This window comes from Oncorhynchus tshawytscha, linkage group LG05 (genome assembly GCF_018296145.1).
Source record: "Oncorhynchus tshawytscha isolate Ot180627B linkage group LG05, Otsh_v2.0, whole genome shotgun sequence".
Lineage (NCBI taxonomy): Eukaryota > Metazoa > Chordata > Actinopteri > Salmoniformes > Salmonidae > Oncorhynchus > Oncorhynchus tshawytscha.
The window spans coordinates 88,928,395-88,952,933 of record NC_056433.1 but is presented as its reverse complement, the minus strand read 5'-3'; the positions used below and the strand labels follow the sequence as shown (position 1 = coordinate 88,952,933).

The window sequence follows — 24,539 nt, the reverse complement described above, 5'->3', positions numbered from 1 at the left end:
CACCTATGCATAGCCACTTTAATAACTCTACCTTTATGTACATATTACCTCAACTAACAGGTGCCCTCAACTAACAGGTGCCCTCAACTAACAGGTGCCCTCAACTAACAGATGCCCTCAACTAACAGGTGCCCTCAACTAACAGGTGCCCTCAACCAACAGGTGCCCTCAACCAACCGGTGCCCTCAACCAACCGGTGCCCTCAACCAACCGGTGCCCTCAACCAACCGGTGCCCTCAACCAACCGGTGCCCTCAACCAACCGGTGCCCTTAACCAACCGGTGCCCTCAACTAACTGGTGCCCCACACATTGACTCTGTTCCGGTACCCCCATGTGTATAGACTTGCTATTGTTATTTTACTGCTGCTCTTTAATTGCTTGTTACTTTCTTATTCTTACTAGTATTTTCAAACCTACACCGGTTGTATTCAGCAGTTCAGTGTAAGGTCTACTACACCTGTTGTATTCAGCATTTCACTGTGAGGTCTACTACACCTGTTGTATTCAGCATTTCACTGTAAGGTCTACTACACCTGTTGTATTCAGCATTTCACTGTAAGGTCTACTACACCTGTTGTATTCAGCATTTCACTGTGAGGTCTACTACACCTGTTGTATTCAGCATTTCACTGTAAGGTCTACTACACCTGTTGTATTCAGCATTTCACTGTAAGGTCTACTACACCTGTTGTATTCAGCATTTCAATGTAAGGTCTACTACACCTGTTGTATTCAGCATTTCACTCTAAGGTCTACTACACCCGTTGTATTCAGCATTTCACTGTAAGGTCTACTACACCCGTTGTATTCAGCATTTCACTGTAAGGTCTACTACACCTGTTGTATTCAGCATTTCACTGTGAGATCTACTACACCTGTTGTATTCAGTATTTCACTGTAAGGTCTACTACACCTGTTGTATTCAGCATTTCACTTTAAGGTCTACTACACCTGTTGTATTCAGCATTTCACAGTAAGGTCTAGTACACCTGTTCTATTCAGCATTTCACTGCAAGGTCTACTACACCTGTTGTATTCAGCATTACACTGTAAGGTCTACTACACCTGTTGTATTCAGCATTTCACTGTAAGGTCTACTACACCTGTTGTATTCAGCATTTCACTGTAAGGTCTACTACACCTGTTGTGTTCAGCATTTCACTGTAAGGTCTACTACACCTGTTGTATTCAGCATTTCACTGTAAGGTCTACTACACCTGTTGTATTCAGCAGTTCACTGTAAGGTCTACTACACCTGTTGTATTCAGCATTTCACTGTAAGGTCTACTACACCTGTTGTATTCAGCATTTCACTGTAAGGTCTACTACACCTGTTGTATTCGGCGCATGTGATTTGTGATTTGATTTGATTGACTATATCTTCATGCATCAAAAATATGATGAAAACACTTGGATAGCCCCCATATGTCCCTCGACACCACCACAATGTTTGAGAGAGGTTGGTGTTGTAGATTGAGAGATTGGTGTTGTAGATTGAGAGAGGTTGGTGTTGTAGATTGAGAGAGGTTGGTGTTGTAGATTGAGAGAGGTTGGTGTTGTAGATTGAGAGAGGTTGGTGTTGTAGATTGAGAGAGGTTGGTGTTGTAGATTGAGAGAGTTGGTGTTGTAGATTGAGAGAGGTTGGTGTTGTAGATTGAGAGAGGTTGGTGTTGTAGATTGAGAGAGGTTGGTGTTGTAGATTGAGAGAGGTTGGTGTTGTAGATTGAGAGAGGTTGGTGTTGTAGATTGAGAGAGGTTGGTGTTGTAGATTGAGAGAGTTTGGTGTTGTAGATTGAGAGAGATTGGTGTTGTAGATTGAGAGAAATTGGTGTTGTAGATTGAGAGGTTGGTGTTGTAGATTGAGAGAGGTTGGTGTTGTAGATTGAGAGGTTGGTGTTGTAGATTGAGAGAGGTTGGTGTTGTAGATTGAGAGGTTGGTGTTGTAGATTGAGAGAGGTTGGTGTTGTAGATTGAGAGGTTGGTGTTGTAGATTGAGAGAGGTTGGTGTTGTAGATTGAGAGAGATTGGTGTTGTAGATTGAGAGGTTGGTGTTGTAGATTGAGAGAGGTTGGTGTTGTAGATTGAGAGAGGTTGGTGTTGTAGATTGAGAGAGATTGGTGTTGTAGATTGAGAGAGGTTGGTGTTGTAGTTTGAGAGAGGTTGGTGTTGTAGATTGAGAGAGGTTGGTGTTGTAGATTGAGAGAGGTTGGTGTTGTAGATTGAGAGGTTGGTGTTGTAGATTGAGAGATTGGTGTTGTAGATTGAGAGAGATTGCTGTTGTAGATTGAGAGAGGTTGGTGTTGTAGATTGAGAGGTTGGTGTTGTAGATTGAGAGAGGTTGGTGTTGTAGATTGAGAGAGTTGGTGTTGTAGATTGAGAGAGGTTGGTGTTGTAGATTGAGAGAGGTTGGTGTTGTAGATTGAGAGAGGTTGGTGTTGTAGATTGAGAGGTTGGTGTTGTAGATTGAGAGGTTGGTGTTGTAGATTGAGAGGTTGGTGTTGTAGATTGAGAGAGTTGGTGTTGTAGATTGAGAGAGGTTGGTGTTGTAGATTGAGAGAGGTTGGTGTTGTAGATTGAGAGAGGTTGGTGTTGTAGATTGAGAGGTTGGTGTTGTAGATTGAGAGAGGTTGGTGTTGTAGATTGAGAGGTTGGTGTTGTAGAAATGTAGTTTTTATAGTGAACAATTACTTTTAGACACATCCAGTGTCTTAAACAGTTCAATTACCACATTCAGACACTTCGGAGAGGTTGAAAGGACACTTCAACGTCCCCTGGATTCCCCATGACATCACCACAATGTTGGAGTGAGGTTGATATGGAAGAAATTCTGTTTTTAGACTGAACAAATAGCGTTCAGGGATTGTAAATATATAATAACACTGGAATTATCTAATTTACAGACATACGCTACTTTGGAGAGGTTTAGGGACACTTGGAAACTTCCCGTGACCACACCTAACACCACTTACTTCAACATCTGCCCATTTATAGTTGTTAGGTCTATCAATTCCATTTTTGTTGTGTGTTTACAGCTCTGGGCATCAATAATTCACACATAACTTGTCAATGAAAGATTACTAAAAAATATATATATACATTAATTTGTGTGCTTGATCTAGTCTGAACTATGTAACTCCTATCTTTCTTCTGAAACAGTCTTCATAATCTCCCAGATGTCTTCTTTCCCAATATGGGCATGTCAGAATCATGTAATTACACATGAATAGCAGTAACTTTTGGATATGTCTATTTAGGCGAAATCTACATTTTGCCATTACGTCTAAGAGGATAACTGATCAATGCACCGTCGTACCAGTGTCATTTAATGCTTGAAAACAAAAACAATATGAACGAATAAGACATCTGGATAAAGAAGTGCCATTTCTTACCGATCTCTACAGCTTCCGTCCAAAGAAAGAAAATCCTCTGCAGTGGGCTACAGCTAGAGTGGGCTACAGCTAGAGTGGGTTACAGCTACAGTGGGCTACAGCTAGAGTGGGCTACAGCTAGAGTGGGCTACAGCTACAGTGGGCTACAGCTAGAGTGGGCTACAGCTACAGTGGGCTAGCTAGCTAGTGGGCTACAGCTGCAGTGGGCTACAGCTACAGTGGGCTACAGCTAGAGTGGGCTACAGCTAGAGTGGGCTACAGCTACAGTGGGCTACAGCTAGAGTGGGCTACAGCTAGAGTGGGCTACAGCTACAGTGGGCTACAGCTACAGCTACAGTGGGCTACAGCTAGAGTGGGCTACAGCTACAGTGGGCTACAGCTACAGTGGGCTACAGCTACAGTGGGCTACAGCTACAGTGGGCTACAGCTACAGTGGGCTACAGCTACAGTGGGCTACAGCTACAGTGGGCTACAGCTACAGTGGGCTACAGCTACAGTGGGCTACAGCTACAGTGGGCTACAGCTACAGTGGGCTAGCAGCTACAGCTGCTACAGTGGGCTACAGCTACAGTGGGCTACAGCTAGAGTGGGCTACAGCTAGAGTGGGCTACAGCTACAGTGGGCTACAGCTACAGTGGGCTACAGCTAGAGTGGGCTACAGCTAGAGTGGGCTACAGCTAGAGTGGGCTACAGCTAGGTGGGCTACAGCTACAGTGGGCTACAGCTAGAGTGGGCTACAGCTAGAGTGGGCTACAGCTAGAGTGGGCTACAGCTACAGTGGGCTACAGCTACAGTGGGCTACAGCTAGAGTGGGCTACAGCTAGAGTGGGCTACAGCTAGAGTGGGCTACAGCTAGAGTGGGCTACAGCTAGTGGGCTACAGCTACAGTGGGCTACAGCTAGAGTGGGCTACAGCTAGAGTGGGCTACAGCTAGAGTGGGCTACAGCTAGGTGGGCTACAGCTAGAGTGGGCTACAGCTAGAGTGGGCTACAGCTAGCTAGTGGGCTACAGCTACAGTGGGCTACAGCTAGAGTGGGCTACAGCTAGAGTGGGCTACAGCTACAGTGGGCTACAGCTACAGTGGGCTACAGCTAGAGTGGGCTACAGCTACAGTGGGCTACAGCTAGAGTGGGCTACAGCTACAGTGGGCTACAGCTAGAGTGGGCTACAGCTAGTGGGCTACAGCTGGGGCTACAGCTAGAGTGGGCTACAGCTACAGTGGGCTACAGCTACAGTGGGCTACAGCTACAGTGGGCTACAGCTAGAGTGGGCTACAGCTAGAGTGGGCTACAGCTAGAGTGGGCTACAGCTAGTGGGCTAGCTGGGCTACAGCTACAGTGGGCTACAGCTACAGTGGGCTACAGCTACAGTGGGCTACAGCTACAGTGGGCTACAGCTACAGTGGGCTACAGCTACAGTGGGCTACAGCTACAGTGGGCTACAGCTACAGTGGGCTACAGCTACAGTGGGCTACAGCTAGTGGGCAGTGGGCTACAGCTACAGTGGGCTACAGCTACAGTGGGCTACAGCTACAGTGGGCTACAGCTACAGTGGGCTACAGCTACAGTGGGCTACAGCTACAGCTAGTGGGCTACAGCTACAGTGGGCTACAGCTACAGTGGGCTACAGCTACAGTGGGCTACAGCTACAGTGGGCTACAGCTAGTGGGCTACAGCTACAGTGGGCTACAGCTACAGTGGGCTACAGCTACAGTGGGCTACAGCTACAGTGGGCTACAGCTACAGTGGGCTACAGCTACAGTGGGCTACAGCTACAGTGGGCTACAGCTACAGTGGGCTACAGCTGGGCTACAGCTACAGTGGGCTACAGCTACAGTGGGCTACAGCTACAGTGGGCTACAGCTACAGTGGGCTACAGCTGGTGGGCTACAGCTACAGTGGGCTACAGCTACAGTGGGCTACAGCTACAGTGGGCTACAGCTACAGTGGGCTACAGCTACAGTGGGCTACAGCTAGAGTGGGCTACAGCTGCAGTGGGCTACAGCTACAGTGGGCTACAGCTACAGTGGGCTACAGCTACAGCTAGAGTGGGCTACAGCTACAGTGGGCTACAGCTACAGTGGGCTACAGCTACAGTGGGCTACAGCTAGTGGGCTACAGCTACAGTGGGCTACAGCTACAGTGGGCTACAGCTACAGTGGGCTACAGCTACAGTGGGCTACAGCTAGAGTGGGCTACAGCTAGAGTGGGCTACAGCTAGAGTGGGCTACAGCTACAGTGGGCTACAGCTAGAGTGGGCTACAGCTACAGTGGGCTACAGCTACAGTGGGCTACAGCTAGAGTGGGCTACAGCTACAGTGGGCTACAGTGGGCTACAGCTACAGTGGGCTACAGCTACAGCTGGTGGGCTACAGCTACAGTGGGCTACAGCTACAGTGGGCTACAGCTACAGTGGGCTACAGCTGGTGGGCTACAGCTACAGTGGGCTACAGCTACAGTGGGCTACAGCTGCAGTGGGCTACAGCTGTGGGCTACAGCTGTGGGCTACAGCTGCAGTGGGCTACAGCTGCAGTGGGCTACAGCTAGCAGTGGGCTACAGTGGGCTACAGCTACTACAGTGGGCTACAGCTGCAGTGGGCTACAGCTAGAGTGGGCTACAGCTACAGTGGGCTACAGCTACAGTGGGCTACAGCTAGAGTGGGCTACAGCTAGAGTGGGTTACAGCTACAGTGGGCTACAGCTAGAGTGGGCTACAGCTAGAGTGGGCTACAGCTAGAGTGGGTTACAGCTAGAGTGGGTTACAGCTACAGTGGGCTACAGCTACAGTGGGCTACAGCTAGAGTGGGTTACAGCAATAGTGGGTTACAGCTACAGTGGGCTACAGCTACAGTGGGCTACAGCTAGAGTGGGCTACAGCTAGAGTGGGCTACAGCTAGAGTGGGCTACAGCTAGAGTGGGTTACAGCTACAGTGGGCTACAGCTAGAGTGGGCTACAGCTAGAGTGGGTTACAGCTACAGTGGGCTACAGCTACAGTGGGCTAGAGTGGGCTACAGCTAGAGTGGGTTACAGCTACAGTGGGCTACAGCTACAGTGGGCTACAGCTAGAGTGGGCTACAGCTACAGTGGGCTACAGCTACAGTGTGCTACAGCTAGATTGGGCTACAGCTAGAGTGGGTTACAGCTACAGTGGGCTACAGCTAGAGTGGGCTACAGATACAGTGGGCTACAGATACAGTGGGCTACAGCTAGAGTGGGCTACAGCTAGAGTGGGCTACAGCTAGAGTGGGCTACAGCTACAGTGGGCTACAGCTAGAGTGGGCTACAGCTAGAGTGGGTTACAGCTACAGTGGGCTACAGCTAGAGTGGGCTACAGCTAGAGTGGGCTACAGCTAGAGTGGGCTACAGCTAGAGTGGGCTACAGCTACAGTGGGCTACAGCTAGAGTGGGCTACAGCTAGAGTGGGTTACAGCTACAGTGGGCTACAGCTAGAGTGGGCTACAGCTAGAGTGGGCTACAGCTAGAGTGGGTTACAGCTAGAGTGGGTTACAGCTACAGTGGGCTACAGCTACAGTGGGCTACAGCTAGAGTGGGCTACAGCTAGAGTGGGTTACAGCTACAGTGGGCTACAGCTACAGTGGGCTACAGCTAGAGTGGGCTACAGCTAGAGTGGGCTACAGCTAGAGTGGGCTACAGCTAGAGTGGGTTACAGCTACAGTGGGCTACAGCTACAGTGGGCTACAGCTAGAGTGGGCTACAGCTAGAGTGGGTTACAGCTACAGTGGGCTACAGCTAGAGTGGGCTACAGCTAGAGTGGGCTACAGCTAGAGTGGGCTACAGCTACAGTGGGCTACAGCTACAGTGGGCTACAGCTAGAGTGGGCTACAGCTAGAGTGGGCTACAGCTAGAGTGGGCTACAGCTAGAGTGGGCTACAGTGGGCTACAGTGGGCTACAGCTAGAGTGGGCTACAGTGGGCTACAGCTATAGTGGGCTACAGTGGGCTACAGCTAGAGTGGGCTACAGCTAGAGTGGGCTACAGCTAGAGTGGCTACAGCTACAGTGGGCTACAGCTACAGTGGGCTACAGCTAGAGTGGGCTACAGCTAGAGTGGGCTACAGCTACAGTGGGCTACAGCTAGAGTGGGCTACAGCTAGAGTGGGTTACAGCTACAGTGGGCTACAGCTAGAGTGGGCTACAGCTAGAGTGGGCTACAGCTAGAGTGGGCTACAGCTAGAGTGGGCTACAGCTACAGTGGGCTACAGCTAGAGTGGGTTACAGCTACAGTGGGCTACAGCTAGAGTGGGCTACAGCTAGAGTGGGCTACAGTTAGAGTGGGTTACAGCTAGAGTGGGTTACAGCTACAGTGGGCTACAGCTACAGTGGGCTACAGCTAGAGTGGGCTACAGCTAGAGTGGGTTACAGCTACAGTGGGCTACAGCTAGAGTGGGCTACAGCTAGAGTGGGCTACAGCTAGAGTGGGCTACAGCTAGAGTGGGCTACAGCTAGAGTGGGTTACAGCTACAGTGGGCTACAGCTAGAGTGGGCTACAGCTAGAGTGGGTTACAGCTACAGTGGGCTACAGCTACAGTGGGCTACAGCTAGAGTGGGCTACAGCTAGAGTGGGTTACAGCTACAGTGGGCTACAGCTACAGTGGGCTACAGCTAGAGTGGGCTACAGCTAGAGTGGGTTACAGCTACAGTGGGCTACAGCTACAGTGGGCTACAGCTAGAGTGGGCTACAGCTAGAGTGGGTTACAGCTACAGTGGGCTACAGCTAGAGTGGGCTACAGATACAGTGGGCTACAGCTAGAGTGGGCTACAGCTAGAGTGGGCTACAGCTAGAGTGGGCTACAGCTAGAGTGGGCTACAGCTACAGTGGGCTACAGCTAGAGTGGGCTACAGCTAGAGTGGGTTACAGCTACAGTGGGCTACAGCTAGAGTGGGCTACAGCTAGAGTGGGCTACAGCTAGAGTGGGCTACAGCTAGAGTGGGCTACAGCTACAGTGGGCTACAGCTAGAGTGGGCTACAGTGGGTTACAGCTACAGTGGGCTACAGCTAGAGTGGGCTACAGCTAGAGTGGGCTACAGCTAGAGTGGGTTACAGCTAGAGTGGGTTACAGCTAGAGTGGGCTACAGCTACAGTGGGCTACAGCTAGAGTGGGCTACAGCTAGAGTGGGTTACAGCTACAGTGGGCTACAGCTACAGTGGGCTACAGCTAGAGTGGGCTACAGCTAGAGTGGGCTACAGCTAGAGTGGGCTACAGCTAGAGTGGGCTACAGCTAGAGTGGGTTACAGCTACAGTGGGCTACAGCTACAGTGGGCTACAGCTAGAGTGGGCTACAGCTAGAGTGGGTTACAGCTACAGTGGGCTACAGCTACAGTGGGCTACAGCTAGAGTGGGCTACAGCTAGAGTGGGCTACAGCTACAGTGGGCTACAGCTACAGTGGGCTACAGCTAGAGTGGGCTACAGCTAGAGTGGGCTACAGCTAGAGTGGGCTACAGCTAGAGTGGGCTACAGCTAGAGTGGGCTACAGTGGGCTACAGCTATAGTGGGCTACAGTGGGCTACAGCTAGAGTGGGCTACAGCTAGAGTGGGCTACAGCTAGAGTGGCTACAGCTACAGTGGGCTACAGCTACAGTGGGCTACAGCTAGAGTGGGCTACAGCTAGAGTGGGCTACAGCTACAGTGGGCTACAGCTAGAGTGGGCTACAGCTAGAGTGGGTTACAGCTACAGTGGGCTACAGCTACAGTGGGCTACAGCTAGAGTGGGCTACAGCTACAGTGGGCTACAGCTAGAGTGGGCTACAGCTACAGTGGGCTACAGCTAGAGTGGGCTACAGCTAGAGTGGGTTACAGCTACAGTGGGCTACAGCTACAGTGGGCTACAGCTAGAGTGGGCTACAGCTAGAGTGGGCTACAGCTAGAGTGGGCTACAGCTAGAGTGGGTTACAGCTACAGTGGGCTACAGCTACAGTGGGCTACAGCTAGAGTGGGCTACAGCTAGAGTGGGCTACAGCTACAGTGGGCTACAGCTACAGTGGGCTACAGCTAGAGTGGGCTACAGCTAGAGTGGGCTACAGCTAGAGTGGGCTACAGCTAGAGTGCGCTACAGTGGGCTACAGCTAGAGTGGGCTACAGTGGGCTACAGCTAGAGTGGGCTACAGCGGGCTACAGCTAGAGTGGGCTACAGTGGGCTACAGCTAGAGTGGGCTACAGCTACAGTGGGCTACAGCTAGAGTGGGCTACAGCTAGAGTGGGCTACAGCTAGAGTGGGCTACAGCTAGAGTGGGCTACAGCTAGAGTGGGTTACAGCTACAGTGGGCTACAGCTACAGTGGGCTACAGCTAGAGTGGGCTACAGCTAGAGTGGGCTACAGCTAGAGTGGGCTACAGCTACAGTGGGCTACAGCTACAGTGGGCTACAGCTAGAGTGGGCTACAGCTAGAGTGGGCTACAGCTAGAGTGGGCTACAGCTAGAGTGCGCTACAGTGGGCTACAGCTAGAGTGGGCTACAGTGGGCTACAGCTAGAGTGGGCTACAGCGGGCTACAGCTAGAGTGGGCTACAGTGGGCTACAGCTAGAGTGGGCTACAGCTAGAGTGGGCTACAGCTAGAGTGGGCTACAGCTAGAGTGGGCTACAGCTAGAGTGGGCTACAGCGGGCTACAGCTAGAGTGGGCTACAGTGGGCTACAGCTAGAGTGGGCTACAGCTAGAGTGGGCTACAGCTAGAGTGGGCTACAGCTACAGTGGGCTACAGCTAGAGTGGGCTACAGCTAGAGTGGGCTACAGCTACAGTGGGCTACAGCTAGAGTGGGCTACAGCTAGAGTGGGCTACAGCTAGAGCGGGCTACAGCTAGAGTGGGCTACAGCTAGAGTGGGCTACAGCTAGAGTGGGCTACAGCTAGAGTGGGCTACAGCGGGCTACAGCTAGAGTGGGCTACAGTGGGCTACAGCTAGAGTGGGCTACAGCTAGAGTGGGCTACAGCTAGAGTGGGCTACAGCTAGAGTGGGCTACAGCGGGCTACAGCTAGAGTGGGCTACAGTGGGCTACAGCTAGAGTGGGCTACAGCTAGAGTGGGCTACAGCTACAGTGGGCTACAGCTACAGTGGGCTACAGCTACAGTGGGCTACAGCTAGAGTGGGGTACAGCTAGAGTGGGCTACAGCTACAGTGGGCTACAGCTAGAGTGGGCTACAGCTAGAGTGGGCTACAGCTAGAGCGGGCTACAGCTAGAGTGGGCTACAGCTAGAGTGGGCTACAGCTACAGTGGGCTACAGCTAGAGTGGGCTACAGCTAGAGTGGGCTACAGCTAGAGTGGGCTACAGCTACAGTGGGCTACAGCTATACTGGGCTACAGCTAGAGTGGGCTACAGCTAGAGTGGGCTACAGCTAGAGTGGGCTACAGCTAGAGTGGGCTACAGCTACAGTGGGCTACAGCTACAGTGGGCTACAGCTACAGTGGGCTACAGCTAGAGTGGGCTACAGCTACAGTGGGCTACAGCTAGAGTGGGCTACAGCTAGAGTGGGCTACAGCTACAGTGGGCTACAGCTAGAGTGGGCTACAGCTACAGTGGGCTACAGCTAGAGTGGGCTACAGCTAGAGTGGGCTACAGCTACAGTGGGCTACAGCTAGAGTGGGCTACAGCTAGAGTGGGCTACAGCTAGAGCGGGCTACAGCTAGAGTGGGCTACAGCTAGAGTGGGCTACAGCTACAGTGGGCTACAGCTAGAGTGGGCTACAGCTACAGTGGGCTACAGCTACAGTGGGCTACAGCTACAGTGGGCTACAGCTACAGTGTGCTACAGCTAGAGTGGGCTACAGCTAGAGTGGGCTACAGCTAGAGTGGGCTACAGCTACAGTGGGCTACAGCTAGAGTGGGCTACAGCTAGAGTGGGCTACAGCTAGAGTGGGCTACAGCTAGAGTGGGCTACAGCTACAGTGGGCTACAGCTAGAGTGGGCTACAGCTAGAGTGGGCTACAGCTAGAGTGGGCTACAGCTACAGTGGGCTACAGCTAGAGTGGGCTACAGCTACAGTGGGCTACAGCTAGAGTGGGCTACAGCTACAGTGGGCTACAGCTACAGTGGGCTACAGCTAGAGTGGGCTACAGCTACAGTGGCTACAGCTACAGTGGGCTACAGCTACAGTGGCTACAGCTACAGTGGGCTACAGCGGGCTACAGCTACAGTGGGCTACAGTGGGCTACAGCTAGAGTGGGCTACAGCGGGCTACAGCTAGAGTGGGCTACAGTGGGCTACAGCTAGAGTGGGCTACAGCTAGAGTGGGCTACAGCTAGAGTGGGCTACAGCTAGAGTGGGCTACAGCTAGAGTGGGCTACAGCGGGCTACAGCTAGAGTGGGCTACAGTGGGCTACAGCTAGAGTGGGCTACAGCTAGAGTGGGCTACAGCTAGAGTGGGCTACAGCTACAGTGGGCTACAGCTAGAGTGGGCTACAGCTAGAGTGGGCTACAGCTACAGTGGGCTACAGCTAGAGTGGGCTACAGCTAGAGTGGGCTACAGCTAGAGCGGGCTACAGCTAGAGTGGGCTACAGCTAGAGTGGGCTACAGCTAGAGTGGGCTACAGCTAGAGTGGGCTACAGCGGGCTACAGCTAGAGTGGGCTACAGTGGGCTACAGCTAGAGTGGGCTACAGCTAGAGTGGGCTACAGCTAGAGTGGGCTACAGCTAGAGTGGGCTACAGCGGGCTACAGCTAGAGTGGGCTACAGTGGGCTACAGCTAGAGTGGGCTACAGCTAGAGTGGGCTACAGCTACAGTGGGCTACAGCTACAGTGGGCTACAGCTACAGTGGGCTACAGCTAGAGTGGGGTACAGCTAGAGTGGGCTACAGCTACAGTGGGCTACAGCTAGAGTGGGCTACAGCTAGAGTGGGCTACAGCTAGAGCGGGCTACAGCTAGAGTGGGCTACAGCTAGAGTGGGCTACAGCTACAGTGGGCTACAGCTAGAGTGGGCTACAGCTAGAGTGGGCTACAGCTAGAGTGGGCTACAGCTACAGTGGGCTACAGCTAGACTGGGCTACAGCTAGAGTGGGCTACAGCTAGAGTGGGCTACAGCTAGAGTGGGCTACAGCTAGAGTGGGCTACAGCTACAGTGGGCTACAGCTACAGTGGGCTACAGCTACAGTGGGCTACAGCTAGAGTGGGCTACAGCTACAGTGGGCTACAGCTAGAGTGGGCTACAGCTAGAGTGGGCTACAGCTACAGTGGGCTACAGCTAGAGTGGGCTACAGCTACAGTGGGCTACAGCTAGAGTGGGCTACAGCTAGAGTGGGCTACAGCTACAGTGGGCTACAGCTAGAGTGGGCTACAGCTAGAGTGGGCTACAGCTAGAGCGGGCTACAGCTAGAGTGGGCTACAGCTAGAGTGGGCTACAGCTACAGTGGGCTACAGCTAGAGTGGGCTACAGCTACAGTGGGCTACAGCTACAGTGGGCTACAGCTACAGTGGGCTACAGCTACAGTGTGCTACAGCTAGAGTGGGCTACAGCTAGAGTGGGCTACAGCTAGAGTGGGCTACAGCTACAGTGGGCTACAGCTAGAGTGGGCTACAGCTAGAGTGGGCTACAGCTAGAGTGGGCTACAGCTAGAGTGGGCTACAGCTACAGTGGGCTACAGCTAGAGTGGGCTACAGCTAGAGTGGGCTACAGCTAGAGTGGGCTACAGCTACAGTGGGCTACAGCTAGAGTGGGCTACAGCTACAGTGGGCTACAGCTAGAGTGGGCTACAGCTACAGTGGGCTACAGCTACAGTGGGCTACAGCTAGAGTGGGCTACAGCTACAGTGGCTACAGCTACAGTGGGCTACAGCTACAGTGGCTACAGCTACAGTGGGCTACAGCGGGCTACAGCTACAGTGGGCTACAGCTACAGTGGGCTACAGCTACAGTGGGCTACAGCTACAGTGGGCTACAGCTGCAGTGGGCTACAGCTGCAGTGGGCTACAGCTACAGTGGGCTACAGCTACAGTGGGCTACAGCTAGAGTGGGCTACAGCTAGAGTGGGCTACAGCTACAGTGGGCTACAGCTACAGTGGGCTACAGCTACAGTGGGCTACAGCTACAGTGGCTACAGCTACAGCGGGCTACAGCTACAGTGGGCTACAGCTACAGTGGGCTACAGCTACAGTGGGCTACAGCTACAGTGGGCTACAGCTGCAGTGGGCTACAGCTGCAGTGGGCTACAGCTACAGTGGGCTACAGCTACAGTGGGCTACAGCTGCAGTGGGCTACAGCTGCAGTGGGCTACAGCTACAGTGGGCTACAGCTGCAGTGGGCTACAGCTGCAGTGGGCTACAGCTACAGTGGGCTACAGCTACAGTGGGCTACAGCTACAGTGGGCTACAGCTGCAGTGGGCTACAGCTACAGTGGGCTACAGCTACAGTGGGCTACAGCTAGAGTGGGCTACAGCTAGAGTGGGCTACAGCTACAGTGGGCTACAGCTAGAGTGGGCTACAGCTAGAGTGGGCTACAGCTAGAGCGGGCTACAGCTAGAGTGGGCTACAGCTAGAGTGGGCTACAGCTAGAGTGGGCTACAGCTAGAGTGGGCTACAGCGGGCTACAGCTAGAGTGGGCTACAGTGGGCTACAGCTAGAGTGGGCTACAGCTAGAGTGGGCTACAGCTAGAGTGGGCTACAGCTAGAGTGGGCTACAGCGGGCTACAGCTAGAGTGGGCTACAGTGGGCTACAGCTAGAGTGGGCTACAGCTAGAGTGGGCTACAGCTACAGTGGGCTACAGCTACAGTGGGCTACAGCTACAGTGGGCTACAGCTAGAGTGGGGTACAGCTAGAGTGGGCTACAGCTACAGTGGGCTACAGCTAGAGTGGGCTACAGCTAGAGTGGGCTACAGCTAGAGCGGGCTACAGCTAGAGTGGGCTACAGCTAGAGTGGGCTACAGCTACAGTGGGCTACAGCTAGAGTGGGCTACAGCTAGAGTGGGCTACAGCTAGAGTGGGCTACAGCTACAGTGGGCTACAGCTAGACTGGGCTACAGCTAGAGTGGGCTACAGCTAGAGTGGGCTACAGCTAGAGTGGGCTACAGCTAGAGTGGGCTACAGCTACAGTGGGCTACAGCTACAGTGGGCTACAGCTACAGTGGGCTACAGCTAGAGTGGGCTACAGCTACAGTGGGCTACAGCTAGAGTGGGCTACAGCTAGAGTGGGCTACAGCTACAGTGGGCTACAGCTAGAGTGGGCTACAGCTACAGTGGGCTACAGCTAGAGTGGGCTACAGCTAGAGTGGGCTACAGCTACAGTGGGCTACAGCTAGAGTGGGCTACAGCTAGAGTGGGCTACAGCTAGAGCGGGCTACAGCTAGAGTGGGCTACAGCTACAGTGGGCTACAGCTAGAGTGGGCTACAGCTACAGTGGGCTACAGCTACAGTGGGCTACAGCTACAGTGGGCTACAGCTACAGTGGGCTACAGCTACAGTGTGCTACAGCTAGAGTGGGCTACAGCTAGAGTGGGCTACAGCTAGAGTGGGCTACAGCTACAGTGGGCTACAGCTAGAGTGGGCTACAGCTAGAGTGGGCTACAGCTAGAGTGGGCTACAGCTAGAGTGGGCTACAGCTACAGTGGGCTACAGCTAGAGTGGGCTACAGCTAGAGTGGGCTACAGCTAGAGTGGGCTACAGCTACAGTGGGCTACAGCTAGAGTGGGCTACAGCTACAGTGGGCTACAGCTAGAGTGGGCTACAGCTACAGTGGGCTACAGCTACAGTGGGCTACAGCTAGAGTGGGCTACAGCTACAGTGGCTACAGCTACAGTGGGCTACAGCTACAGTGGCTACAGCTACAGTGGGCTACAGCGGGCTACAGCTACAGTGGGCTACAGCTACAGTGGGCTACAGCTACAGTGGGCTACAGCTACAGTGGGCTACAGCTGCAGTGGGCTACAGCTGCAGTGGGCTACAGCTACAGTGGGCTACAGCTACAGTGGGCTACAGCTAGAGTGGGCTACAGCTAGAGTGGGCTACAGCTACAGTGGGCTACAGCTACAGTGGGCTACAGCTACAGTGGGCTACAGCTACAGTGGCTACAGCTACAGCGGGCTACAGCTACAGTGGGCTACAGCTACAGTGGGCTACAGCTACAGTGGGCTACAGCTGCAGTGGGCTACAGCTGCAGTGGGCTACAGCTACAGTGGGCTACAGCTACAGTGGGCTACAGCTGCAGTGGGCTACAGCTGCAGTGGGCTACAGCTACAGTGGGCTACAGCTACAGTGGGCTACAGCTAGAGTGGGCTACAGCTAGAGTGGGCTACAGCTACAGTGGGCTACAGCTAGAGTGGGCTACAGCTAGAGTGGGCTACAGCTAGAGTGGGCTACAGCTAGAGTGGGCTACAGCTAGAGTGGGCTACAGCTAGAGTGGGCTACAGCTAGAGTGGGCTACAGCGGGCTACAGCTAGAGTGGGCTACAGTGGGCTACAGCTAGAGTGGGCTACAGCTAGAGTGGGCTACAGCTAGAGTGGGCTACAGCTAGAGTGGGCTACAGCGGGCTACAGCTAGAGTGGGCTACAGTGGGCTACAGCTAGAGTGGGCTACAGCTAGAGTGGGCTACAGCTACAGTGGGCTACAGCTACAGTGGGCTACAGCTACAGTGGGCTACAGCTAGAGTGGGGTACAGCTAGAGTGGGCTACAGCTACAGTGGGCTACAGCTAGAGTGGGCTACAGCTAGAGTGGGCTACAGCTAGAGGGGCTACAGCTAGAGTGGGCTACAGCTAGAGTGGGCTACAGCTACAGTGGGCTACAGCTAGAGTGGGCTACAGCTAGAGTGGGCTACAGCTAGAGTGGGCTACAGCTACAGTGGGCTACAGCTAGAGTGGGCTACAGCTAGAGTGGGCTACAGCTAGAGTGGGCTACAGCTAGAGTGGGCTACAGCTAGAGTGGGCTACAGCTACAGTGGGCTACAGCTACAGTGGGCTACAGCTACAGTGGGCTACAGCTAGAGTGGGCTACAGCTACAGTGGGCTACAGCTAGAGTGGGCTACAGCTAGAGTGGGCTACAGCTACAGTGGGCTACAGCTAGAGTGGGCTACAGCTACAGTGGGCTACAGCTAGAGTGGGCTACAGCTAGAGTGGGCTACAGCTACAGTGGGCTACAGCTAGAGTGGGCTACAGCTAGAGTGGGCTACAGCTAGAGCGGGCTACAGCTAGAGTGGGCTACAGCTAGAGTGGGCTACAGCTACAGTGGGCTACAGCTAGAGTGGGCTACAGCTACAGTGGGCTACAGCTACAGTGGGCTACAGCTACAGTGGGCTACAGCTACAGTGTGCTACAGCTAGAGTGGGCTACAGCTAGAGTGGGCTACAGCTAGAGTGGGCTACAGCTACAGTGGGCTACAGCTAGAGTGGGCTACAGCTAGAGTGGGCTACAGCTAGAGTGGGCTACAGCTAGAGTGGGCTACAGCTACAGTGGGCTACAGCTAGAGTGGGCTACAGCTAGAGTGGGCTACAGCTAGAGTGGGCTACAGCTACAGTGGGCTACAGCTAGAGTGGGCTACAGCTACAGTGGGCTACAGCTAGAGTGGGCTACAGCTACAGTGGGCTACAGCTACAGTGGGCTACAGCTAGAGTGGGCTACAGCTACAGTGGCTACAGCTACAGTGGGCTACAGCTACAGTGGCTACAGCTACAGTGGGCTACAGCGGGCTACAGCTACAGTGGGCTACAGCTACAGTGGGCTACAGCTACAGTGGGCTACAGCTACAGTGGGCTACAGCTGCAGTGGGCTACAGCTGCAGTGGGCTACAGCTACAGTGGGCTACAGCTACAGTGGGCTACAGCTAGAGTGGGCTACAGCTACAGTGGGCTACAGCTACAGTGGGCTACAGCTACAGTGGGCTACAGCTACAGTGGGCTACAGCTACAGTGGCTACAGCTACAGCGGGCTACAGCTACAGTGGGCTACAGCTACAGTGGGCTACAGCTACAGTGGGCTACAGCTACAGTGGGCTACAGCTGCAGTGGGCTACAGCTGCAGTGGGCTACAGCTACAGTGGGCTACAGCTACAGTGGGCTACAGTGGGCTACAGCTGCAGTGGGCTACAGCTGCAGTGGGCTACAGCTACAGTGGGCTACAGCTGCAGCTGGGCTACAGCTACAGTGGGCTACAGCTACAGTGGGCTACAGCTGGGCACAGTGGGCTACAGCTGCAGTGGGCTACAGCTACAGTGGGCTACAGCTGCAGTGGGCTACAGCTGCAGTGGGCTACAGCTACAGTGGGCTACAGTTAGTGGGCTACAGCTACAGTGGGCTCAGCTGCAGTGCATGACCAGAATGCAGTGGGGTTATATCAGCTTCCTGTTTGGCTACAGTCTGGGGCTGTCCTCGGATGGGGCCACAGCTGCAGTGGGCCCCTCCTGTCTCAGCCTGGGCTTATGCTGCAGTAGTTAATGTGTCGGGGGGCTAGGGTCAGTTTGTTATATCTGGAGTACAGCTCTGGGCCAGCTGCAGTGGGCTGTCCTGTGTGGGCTAAGCTCTGGGCTAAGTGTGCGTTCTCTAAGTCTCTCTTTCATGACCAGAATGAGGGGTGGGACCTATCCCCTGTTTGGCCATGCCCCAGGACTACCTGGATGGGGACTCACTTGTGTCCCCTGACCCCTCCTGTCTCAGCCTCCAGTTTTATGTTCTGCAGCAGTTAATTTACGACCATGCTGGTCATTTTGAACATTTGAACATCTTGGCCTGTTCTGTTATAATGTCCTGTGTGAAGCTAGAGAGGACTGGCCACCCCACATATGCTCTCTCTTTCTCTCTCTCTCTCTCTCGAGGAGGACCTGAGCCCTAGGACCATGCCCCAGGACTACCTGACATGATGACTCCTTGCTGTCCCCAGTCCACCTGACCGTGCTGCTGCTCCAGTTTCAACTGTTCTGCCTTATTATTATACGACCATGCTGGTCATTTATGAACATTTGAACATCTTGGCCATGTTGTTATAATCTCCACCCGGCACAGCCAGAAGAGGACTGGCCACCCCACATAGCCTGGTTCCTCTCTAGGTTTCTTCCTAGGTTTTGGCCTTTCTAGGGAGTTTTTCCTAGCCACCGTGCTTCTACACCTGCATTGCTTGCTGTTTGGGGTTTTAGGCTGGGTTTCTGTACAGCACTTTGAGATATCAGCTGATGTACGAAGGGCTATATAAATAAATTTGATTTGATTTGATTTGACACATCGATGAACCACCAAAGGCACAACCCCATTTATTTTGAAAAATAGAGAAACAGGAGGAGTTGGGACCATTTTTCCTGCTCAAAGTCGACCATTAAAGCAAATTTTCTTGCAATTCTACACATCTTGCCATCGCTTATGACGTGTCCATATGTTATCCTTGTTTCACATTTTCACCTGCACATTGATCTATATCATTAGTCGAGACACTACTCTCCAACAGAGAAAACTCACTTCCTGCCTGCCTGCCTCTCAAATCATAAAACCAGAACGTGCAGCTCTTTTTGGAGCTGAGTTCTCCACTTCCCTCTGTAATGAGTCTCGCTCAGTTCCATGCCTGCATCCCAAATGATCACCTATTTCCTATACAGCGCACTACTTTTCAATGTTTTATCATAAATTATTACGTGATACTCCTTCTGTGTGGTAGGGGGGTGAATGGTTAATGTCCCTAGTGTATGGCACGCATCAGCTTCACAGCAATGATCGCACACACTTTCAGCACCACAGACAGTACAATCATATACTTTCAGCACCAGTGTACACACAGCACTACTGCCATTTAGTCAGTCTCCTGGACAGCGCACTGACCACAGCATTGCATTCAGCACCACGGACAGTGCCAACATATACTTTCAACACCAGTGTACACACAGCACTACTGCCAGTTAGTCAGTCTCCTGGACAGCGCACTGACCACAGCATTGCATTCAGCACCCTGGACAGCGGTCACAGCGCACCACTAGTTTAAACGGGCACACTTTATCCATATCAGCCAGCGACTTACCTCCAATATCTGGCCGTAGTTTCTTATCGTATTCCTTGAGTAAATTGTTCAGAATCTCTGTGGTGTCTGCCTCCATCGTCTTCGGAGCCAACTTTTGGTTCATGGTAACATCCTCATACTCTTCTTCATATTCCATTTTTGGAGAACTACAAAAATAAAGATCTAATTAGATTGTGGGGAAAACAATTAAAAAAATAATAAATCATATCTCTACAGTAGTGCACAGCATTTAGGAAGTGCTGAAATCATGATGTATAGCTAACCTGAACACAATGCATTTGCATGGCTTATTAACGTAGCTGTGGTATTAATTAAAAATGGTATTATTAAAAATGGTATTAGTGTAGCTGTCAAATGGTATTAGTGTAGCTGTCAAATGGTATTAGTGTAGCTGTCAAATGGTATTAGTGTAGCTGTCAAATGGTATTAGTGTAGCTGTCAAATGGTATTAGTGTAGCTGTCAAATGGTATTAGTGTAGCTGTCAAATGGTATTAGTGTAGCTGTCAAATGGTATTAGTGTAGCTGTCAAATGGTATTAGTGTAGCTGTCAAATGGTATTAATGTAGCTGTCAAATGGTATTAACGTAGCTGGTAAATGGTATTAATGTAGCTGGTAAATGGTATTAATGTAGCTGGTAAATGGTATTAATGTAGCTGTCAAATGGTATTAACGTAGCTGGTAAATGGTATTAATGTAGCTTAATAAAATGGTATTAATGTAGCTGGTAAATGGTATTAGTGTAGCTGTCAAATGGTATTTGTGTAGCTTAATAAAATGGTATTAATGTAGCTTAATAAAATGGTATTAATGTAGCTGGTAAATTGTATTAGTGTGGCTTAATAAAACAGTATTTGAGGAACACATATCCCAGATATTGATAACTATAAGCACCATATAGTCCTAATCCAGTGTTTACAGTCAGTTTAATGTTCGTAAGACAACTTAATGACAAATGAGACACGTTGAAGATGGCATAAACTGACATGTAAAACGATATTAGTATTAGGTGCAGCAGGTAGCCTAGTGGTTAGAGTGTAGAGGCGGCAGGTAGCCTAGTGGTTAGAGTGTTGAGGAGGCAGGTAGCCTAGTGGTTAGAGTGTAGAGGAGGCAGGTAGCCTAGTGGTTAGAGTGTAGAGGCGGCAGGTAGCCTAGTGGTTAGAGTGTAGAGGCGGCAGGTAGCCTAGTGGTTAGAGTGTAGAGGCGGCAGGTAGCCTAGTGGTTAGAGTGTAGAGGCGGCAGGTAGCCTAGTGGTTAGAGTGTAGAGGCGGCAGGTAGCCTAGTGGTTAGAGTGTAGAGGCGGCAGGTAGTCTAGTGGTTAGAGTGTAGAGGCGACAGGTAGCCTAGTGGTTAGAGTGTAGAGGCGGCAGGTAGCCTAGTGGTTAGAGTGTGGAGGCGGCAGGTAGCCTAGTGGTTAGAGTGTAGAGGCGGCAGGTAGCCTAGTGGTTAGAGTATAGAGGCGGCTGGTAGCCTAGTGGTTAGAGTGTAGAGGCGGCAGGTAGCCTAGTGGTTAGAGTGTAGAGGCGGCAGGTAGCCTAGTGGTTAGAGTGTAGAGGCGGCAGGTAGCCTAGTGGTTAGAGTGTAGAGGCGGCAGGTAGCCTAGTGGTTAGAGTGTAGGGGCGGCTGGTAGCCTAGTGGTTAGAGTGTAGGGCCAGTTAAACGAAAGGTTGCTGGATCCAATCCCCGAGCTAATAAGATAAAAATCTGTCATTCTGCCCCTGAACAAGGCAGTTAACCCACTGTTCCCTGGTAGGCTGTCATTGTAAATAAGAATTTGTTCTTAACTGACTTGCTTAGTTGAATAAAGGTTACATTTTTAAAAAATTAAACAGAAATTTCCTGAAATTCCTACTGCGATATGTTGGGCATACATTTAGCTACAATAAGCTAAGGATATGCTAAATGTATGTTTCGCTTCAGACACATTGCAGAAATAACAGGTGGTAGACATCTTGTACGTGTAGAATATTACCATGACTGAGATGTATCTTATAGTCTTCTGGAACCTATTGTTGTTCTAACATGTTACAGCACATTGTTAAGACATCATGTCATTCTCAATGTAAAGGGTAACGCTGGTACATTAGTACCAATATAAAGGGTAACGCTGGTACATTAATACCAATATAAAGGGGTATAACATCATGGCATTCTCAATGTAAAGGGTAAGGCTGGTACATTAATACCAATATAAAGGGTAAGGCTGGTACATTAATACCAATCTAAAGGGTAAGGCTGGTACATTAATACCAATCTAAAGGGTAAGGCTGGTACATTAATACCAATCTAAAGGGTAAGGCTGGTACATTAATACCAATATAAAGGGTAAGGCTGGTACATTAATACCAATCTAAAGGGTAAGGCTGGTACATTCATACCAATATAAAGGGTAAAGCTGGTACATTAATACCAATATAAAGGGTACGGCTGGTACATTAATACCAATCTAAAGGGTAAGGCTGGTACATTAATACTTGGGAATATGAATGTACTAGATCCAAAGATGCACAGCTGGCTGGCTGCACAGCTTGGGCTCAATAGAATACACTGGCTGTACACTAAAGCTACATTCTTAAAAGCTCCAAATCGATTTCTAATTCAGTTTCAGTAAATATCATGTCACATCAGTCCAGTCTTGTAGAAATGAATGATGCTATCGATCAACTTAATTGTGGTATATTGAATGGAGAAAAACACATGTGAGGGAGAATCAATACAGAACCCCAACAGTACATTTGAGGGGGTGTCAACACCGAACCCCAACAGCACATTTGAGGGGGTGTCAATACAGAACCCCAACAGCACATTTGAGGGGGTGTCAATACAGAACCCCAACAGCACATTTGAGGGGGTGTCAATACAGAACCCCAACAGCACATTTGAGGGGGTGTCAATACAGAACCCCAACAGCACATTTGAGGGGGTGTCAATACAGAACCCCAACAGCACTTTTGAGGGGGTGTCAATACAGAACCCCAACAGCACATTTGAGGGGGTGTCAATACAGAACCCCAACAAAACATTTGAAAGGGGTGTCAATACAGAACCCCAACAGCACTTTTGAGGGGGTGTCAATACAGAACCCCAACAGCACATTTGAGGGGGTGTCAATACAGAACCCCAACAAAACATTTGAGGGGGTGTCAATACAGAACCCCAACAGTACATTTGAGGGGGTATCAACACCGAACCCCAACAGTACATTTTACATCAAACATATATCACCACTTACCAGGCATGAAAGACTGTCAGAAGTAAGAGGTAGACCAATAATTTGCCTGACATGTTTCAATTAAGATGCTTACGAGTTGAATGTGAGTGTCACAGAGACAGAACAGTGCGCTCAGAGAGGAAACAGAGTGGGAAGAAAAGCACCGTCCCCGGTATAGTCCTTTATTCCTCTACACAGAGTGGAAAGAAAAACACCGTCCCCGGTATAGTCCTTTATTCCTCTACACAGAGTGGAAAGAAAAGCACCGTCCCCGGTATAGTCCTTTATTCCTCTAAACAGAGTGGAAAGAAAAACACCGTCCCCGGTATAGTCATTTATTCCTCTAGATATACCAACGTGTGCTTCGCGCTTAATTCGAAGAGAAAGTTAATAATCCAATGTGAAATACGAAATCCGCCATAGACAGGTGCCCGGTGTTTTAAAAATTAATTTCACAGCATCGTTAATGAATTGTTTCAGATAATAGACTATCTCTTCCTATTCCTCCTTAAAGTTGCTCCACTTGCGGCTGCCATCTTCAATATCTGCCCTCAACACACACACACACACACACACACACACACATATAGGCCTACTGACGGCCAAGGCAAGGGAAGCGAACTCTCTCTCCGTGGCTCGGGTATGACCCAATTCATTCGATGAGCCCCCCTTCTCTCTCTCTCTCTCTCTCTCGCGCCTTCTCTCTGTGTCTCTAATGCTCCATAGCCCTCTCTGTATACATGTATCCATTCACGTCTGCCTAATAACATACATGAGAAATCCCGCTATAAGGTGAAATTGGCACTGAAAGATGAATATCTTTGGTAAATTAAATTCCTGTTTCTAATATCGGCTACACCCTAAGAAAAAGGGTAGGATAGGAACAACAACTTACAGGCTAACTTACCTCATCATATGGATCAAAAATAGTTTCTATATCAAGGGTATTTTTAAGGGACTTTTTCATTGCTATTATTGATGGAATATGTAGGGCACTTGTCGCCCTCACCTCCCGCCAGAACGCAATAATTGTGTGAAAATGGAGAGCGGCTGCTGGTCTGTCCTCATGCATTCATTTTTTTGTTTGTTTAACTAGGCAAGTAATTTAAGGACAAATTCTTAATTACAATGACCGCCTACACCTGCAAAACCCCGACGACACTGGTCCAATTGTGTGCCGCCCTATGGGACTCCAACTCGCGGCTTGTTGTGATACAGCCTGAATTCGAACCAGGGTGTCTGTAGTGACGCATCAAGAACTGAGATGCAGTGCCTTAGACCACTGCGCCGCTCGGGAGCCCAATTTAAATGACAATGACAGACAGACAGATGTCAAGCTGTCTCTTTCCATTGTTGAGTCATCATATTTGGACAATAAGTTCACATTTACAGTTAACACCCACTATCTCTCTCTTCTAGAGACGCACGTTGCAGGGTTGAGCCAGCCTAGCGGTAACCGGCTGAGTTAGCGGCACCCACGCTTTCTCTTTCCACGGAGACAATCTTGACAATGAACTTTCTTTGAATGAAACCTTGAATAGGAGGGAGTTTCACTCTTAGCAATTATACAAAGCAAATGATAACGTGCTGCCCCAGCACGCAGTAACGTTCTAGCATATAAACTAAAGAGAGAGAGAGGTGAGATCCGGGCAGGCGGGCTGCGCAGCCTCATGTAGCTGTTTCTGGGGATTCTTCTGAATCTGTAGGCTACTGATGCATGAGTGTGGAGTCCTGTACGGAACACCATCATCTACTGGCTGAATAGAGAAACGCAGACGGGAGAGACTCCCCACCTACCTACCCAATCAAAAACAAAAAACACCAACACACAGAATTGGTGTGTGCTCTGTCATGCTCCTAAATACAGAGAATGTAAACTCTAAAGTAATATATTAAACTCTCACTTATTCCAATACCCCGCTCCTGCCTTAAGTAAAACCACAATGAAATGGGAAAACCAATAGAAAAGTGAAGTACCATTGAGCTGTGAATTGTTGGATCATCCTTC

At 50.8% G+C, this 24,539-nt stretch overlaps 1 protein-coding gene across 1 annotated transcript in view; it reads right to left on the bottom strand.

Moving 5' to 3' along the window:
- The window catches only part of LOC112251675 (gamma-aminobutyric acid receptor subunit gamma-3), a 332,193-nt gene extending 309,071 nt beyond the window's left edge, over positions 1-23,122 (bottom strand). Inside the window, exons 1-2 of the mRNA XM_042322670.1 lie at positions 22,553-23,122; positions 19,322-19,467 (exon numbers count right to left, since the gene is read on the bottom strand). Coding sequence (XP_042178604.1) covers positions 19,322-19,467; positions 22,553-22,605 — 199 coding nt within the window. The 5' untranslated portion in view covers positions 22,606-23,122. The remainder of the gene's footprint in view (positions 1-19,321; positions 19,468-22,552) is intronic.
- Between the last annotated feature and the right edge of the window lie 1,417 nt (positions 23,123-24,539).